This window comes from Elephantulus edwardii, unplaced genomic scaffold (genome assembly GCF_000299155.1).
Source record: "Elephantulus edwardii isolate Elephantulus edwardi_28Jun2011 unplaced genomic scaffold, EleEdw1.0 scaffold00009, whole genome shotgun sequence".
In the NCBI taxonomy this organism is placed as follows: domain Eukaryota; kingdom Metazoa; phylum Chordata; class Mammalia; order Macroscelidea; family Macroscelididae; genus Elephantulus; species Elephantulus edwardii.
The window spans coordinates 23310900-23316191 of record NW_006399759.1 but is presented as its reverse complement, the minus strand read 5'-3'; the positions used below and the strand labels follow the sequence as shown (position 1 = coordinate 23316191).

Below are 5292 nucleotides of genomic sequence, written 5' to 3'. Positions count from 1 at the left end.
ATTTTAATTTATTTTTCATTTCAATGAACATCTACAGAGATTTTGGAATTCCATTCATTCATTGTTGCACCCTTCTCCCCGCCCACACCACCTCACCCCTCACCCCCCCCTTTGCTCCTCTCCTTGAAAAGCAAAACTCCCTCATTGGTACACAATTCCCCCACACACACCTCCCCCAATCCCACCCCCAACCCCAAATATAATCCACTCTGCAACCCTCATTGCATACTCCTACGATAATTATTTTTTTAAAGATTCTTAAAAATATGTTCAAAGTCTTACCTCCCCTCAGTGAATAATTACATTTTTCTTCCTTAAATGTGTCAGGAAGCAAAGCAGGTCTTTGAGGCAAGGATTTTACACAATCTGAAATTAAAGAACAATATGTTATGACTTCATCCAAGCAAAGTAAACCTGCTGCCATCGGACAATTCCAACAAACAACCGCCCTGCGGAACAGAGTAGGACAGCTGCCTCATCTTCCTCCCACAGGCCATCTGGAGCCTTCCAGCCTCTGAGCTTTCGGTTAGCAGCCAAGCACTCCCTAACTACCACAGCATCAAGGCATCTATTAAAGCAAGAAGTGACTTTTACACAAAAATGTTAATATTAAAAACTATTTTTCCAGAAATATTTTCCACAGTTGGTTCCTAATTCTTCGGGAAATAAAGAAGGACTCTTTTAACCTCCTTTTAAAAAAAAAATTAACAACATACTATTCTCTTCAACTTCTATTAGTATTTGAATCACCCTTCAAAGGAAAATAGTGTGCATCCACACACATTATCTTGTACCATATCTTGTTAAAATTATATATTTGATCTACTGATGGAATGAGGACAGGAGGAACTTTTCCCCTCTCTGATGAGAAAGACTATTTTAGAAGCAATTTCCTACCTTCCTCAGAAGCAGGATACAGTAAGTCTTCCTCTGATGCTTTTGGACAATAATATTGAATAGGAACTTCCTGTTCTCCTTTATTGGAGACTGTTCTCCACTTAAATGAACTTTGGTGTCTTTTATGCATTTTAGGACCTACTGTCATATCAGAGAGCAAAGGGGAGGCGCACATTTTGTTGCCTGTAACCAGATTCAAATCATTTCTTCTTTCCCTTTCTGCCTTCTCAGTACCATTACTTTCTCCAAAATAATTATCTTGCCCAATGTTTGTTGCCATAGTGCTCAGAATTTCATTTTCCTTACTAATTTCATGAAACATATGAAGTTCTTGAAGTACTAAATCAAATTTACTTCTCATTTCAAAATCTTTCCCCATTGTCTGAGCTTCTGTTGACAAACACTTAGCAGTTATGTCCTGAAAACATTCATTGTTCCCTGCGTGCAAATCAGTTTTGAATTGATGATTAACACATTCTGTAGAGTCATTGTTTCGATGAAAATGCTTTGAATTAGCTAACTCACTTTCTTGCAGAATACTCTCATATTCATTTCTGGCATCAACACTTTTATTACGATTAGCAAGCATTTGGTTTGTCTGCATAGCATCTCCCACATTTACTTTTTCACTCATTAATGAAGCTGATTGTGCAGAAAACTTGCCATCCATTGGAGAAAAACTTTTTTTCTTATCTTTTTCCATCTTAACATCTTTGTGAATTTGGCAAGTGTTTGTTAAACTTTGTGTTACAATTTTTACTTCTTCCTTCAAAACTATGTTATACATTTCCCCCTCAATTCCATTTAGCAAGTTTCCCAAATTGGGCACCTGAGTTACTGTACTGGTACTAGCTTGTTGACCATATATTGTTCTATGATCTGTGGGGATAACCTGTTGCTGGACATTAAAGACATCCTCAGGCATACACTCACATTGGAAGTTAGTGATTATATGTGGTTTTCTTTTAGTAACTGAATCTTGGTTGAGTAAACTTATTTCATAAATGTTTCCATTGGTATATTGGTCATTTTGAATAAACTGAGGATCAGACTTAACTTTTGTTTTAATAGGACTAAAATAGGTCAAATTATCCATGTTTAAGATTCCTTCAGGATAGTTATCCTTACAACTAATTTCACTTGTCACAGAAATGTCTTTCAAGTCATCAAAGTGCATTAAAAGAGAATTGTTTTGGTAACTCTCAAAAATTGTAAAACACATCTTTTTAGAAGTCACACTGCTAAACTTTTTCTTATATCTTTCAGAAACTTCTCCAGTTTCAAATAGCTTTCTTTTCTTTAACACAGGTGCCATATTATCTTTTAACATTTGTGGAAAAGTCAAAATCCTTACAAGGTAAGCTAAATAATGTTCTACTATAATAATTTTTTGATCATTCAAATCCATTAGCCACTTGAAAATATGTTTCTCTTCTAATTTAAATTCATCTTCAACTTTTTTTGAAGAATCAAGGCTATCGTTGACTTTCAGTATAATATTTAGCATTTCTAAAGCATTCTGAATATATATGCTTACAACATCATTTTTTCTATCCACATTCATAGTCTTGGTTATTAAATTTTTAATCGCAATTTTATTTTTGCTCTTCAAAATTTCATAGCAGGCTAAAGTATTATCTCTTTTACTTCTTGAAATATCTTTATGGAAACACAAAATTTCCTTAATAAAACTTTCCAAAATGTTGCTTAAAATTAAGATTTTTTGTGCACTGTAATAACTCAACTGTCGCATGTTATTCTTTCCTCCTAAGCAAATTATTTTAATTAAAGTTTTTTTGCTACCCATTGTCCCTGTCATAAGAGGTTTTGATTGTTCTTTGTACAGATTCATGGTTCTTGTACTGTGATAATCTTCCTTGTGTAAGAGGTATATTTCTAAGAATTCTTGCAAATTTAATTTTTCTCCACTTATTTTCCAGGTTTCACAGTTAGTCTTATACTTATGCAAAGTCCCACAATTTTCCCACTTTCTCTTCAAAATGCATAGAGTGTTACTCTCTGAACTTTTAGATTTCGACATGTACCTGTCCAGACACATTTCTGTTTCTTTTCTTTTTGCATTTCCTAGTATTATAGTAATAATCTTTTGAGAGATTCTTACATCACTTTTGACACTACTGTGGTTATAGTAGTTTAAACTAATCAAGTCTTCCTTTCTCTTACAAGTATTTTTGTTACTGAGTGATTGATAGTAACCTTCATAACACTGTGAAAGAGTCTTTTCAGCAGCCACCATTTTATTATCATTTTGTAGCGTTTGCCTCTTAGATTCAGGTCTATTTTGAGAAAAGTAAATGGTTGTGAAATCCCTAGCATATGTCTTATTTTTATCAATTTTTTTCTTTGCAATTTCCTTTAAATAGACAGAGGACATTTTGCTATGTAAATCAGTTGGAAACTCAAGGATACTTATTGTGCTGTTATCTCGAAAATAGAAGGGTTTGACAATTTCCAAGCTGGGCTGGATTGGAGGTTTTGATATTTCTAGTATAGATGCTAAGACGTTATTTTCTTTTTTACTTGATGGCATAACACTGTGGGCTTTACATCTGTTCTTAATTTCATGAAGTGTTGATTTCGCTTTTTTGTAAAAGGTAACAACTAAAAATGGATTTTCTGCTTGTTTTCTATCTCTGCTGTCTTTCTGACTATCCTGTGTCCCTTGAACTAAACAATGGTTTCCATTCTTGGTTTTCTTTCCATATAGATCACACCAAGTGGGTTTGGACAGAGGCTGATTCGTTTCTCCTTTAGATGTATCGCTGTTTTCCACAAGGGAAACCCCTCGTACATCTAGTTTTTGTTCACAAGACCTGCCTGGAGTCGTCAAACCAGAATCAAAATGTTGTGAGGGGAGAGCCCATAACCAACTTTTCTTCTCAATTTTGCTGTTTGGGCATTCCCTATTACTAAGTAAAGTATTCACACAGGAGTGTGAGGAGGAGTCAAAATTCACATTCAGTGAAAAGAGTGCCTCGAAAGGTCTGGGCGGCAACTCCCAGGTTTTTTCCACCTCAGACAAGCGAGGCACCAATGGCAGCGTCCACCACGCCTCAGAGACCAGGCCAGGCTTTTCAAGACGGGGCCGTTTGCTACGAGGAGATTGACAATCAAGGTCCTCATGAGGTTGTAGAGAGGAAGCTAGTCCTCTCAGTTCAGCAACTTTCAAAGTAGGACGCGACATCACTGGGAGCAGAAGCCACCTGGTCAAAGTTCTCCCCTGTTTCTAGGCTATTGACGAGCGCAAGGAAGCTCCACACAGCCCCACATTCGTCTAGGCCACGCTCACGACACGCCCCTCAAATTGCATGTAAGCCGGAATCTCTATGTCCGCCAGGGCTAGGCCCCTCCCCTTCCCCCGCCGCACTATAGCCACGCCCACTGCGTCCCGCCCAGGCCCCGCCCACCTTGGAATCCCGTCGCCTCAGGCCGTTGCCTATTTTTACAGCCTCGCACAAATCCCGCCACATTAGCTTCTTCTGTGTATTGTCTTCTCTTACTCTGATAAATGAAAAAGAAACAAAATAAAGAGAAAAGCCAATCTCTTTTTTTAAAGAAATGTTTGAAAATGGAAATTACTTCATTCTGAAAATGCCTTGTTTTCCTCACAGGCGGCTTCTCTGTTGCCCTCGTGTGTCGTCAAGTATAGTTCTCTAAACATCTGACCAAATCCAATTGCCCTGAGAAAAACTTTTTTAAACACGTTCAGTCATCTCATTGGTACTTAAAAATCAAGTTCACCGCGTTAGCAAGCTGTATTTTGGAATAAGAAGTCACAAGTCCTTAACACTCTAAATATGTCAGAAAAAGTTGGTTAAGTGTGTGGAAATTATTATCTGGATAATTATTAATCTTAAGAGTGTGGAAAAATAAATTTCATTTGTTCTGTAAAATTTTACTTCACTTAAAGACAATAGTTAAACGATTAAACTATTTCTTGTAACACAAGTCTAACACGGAATAACAAATATGTTTTAAATATTTGCTTTGAGGATCTTTTTCTATGATTTTTCAGTTAATACTGAGGTTCTGTGAATTACGTAAAAAAGAAATTTCAAAATATTTGTTTATTATATGCCTGTTTATTAAGAGACATGTAATAGTTGTTAGTTTCTATCAAGTCTATTCTGACACATGACAAATGAAGGCACGTGAAATTCTTTTTGATAAATAAAAACCTCAATTCCCTTGGTGATTGTTTCAAGAGAGGCATGTTTTATGTTCTGTAGTAAAAATATAGAAGAACCACAATACTAAGTAGTAATATCTTTATTTCAAAATTTAAAGGTGTGTATGGTATGTGGTAATATATGGTCCAGCAAAGTATAATAGGATAATAGGATGTTTATCAGCCACCTTTCATATATATTCTTA

The 5292-nt window shown here is 36.0% G+C and overlaps 1 protein-coding gene across 1 annotated transcript in view; it reads right to left on the bottom strand.

Annotated features, from left to right (window-relative positions):
* RAD51AP2 (RAD51 associated protein 2) overlaps window positions 1-4102 on the bottom strand; it is a 5056-nt gene extending 954 nt beyond the window's left edge. The window contains exons 1-2 of the mRNA XM_006880726.1: window positions 898-4102; window positions 283-366 (exon numbers count right to left, since the gene is read on the bottom strand). Of these exons, the coding sequence (XP_006880788.1) occupies window positions 283-366; window positions 898-4102 (3289 nt within the window). The remainder of the gene's footprint in view (window positions 1-282; window positions 367-897) is intronic.
* Between the last annotated feature and the right edge of the window lie 1190 nt (window positions 4103-5292).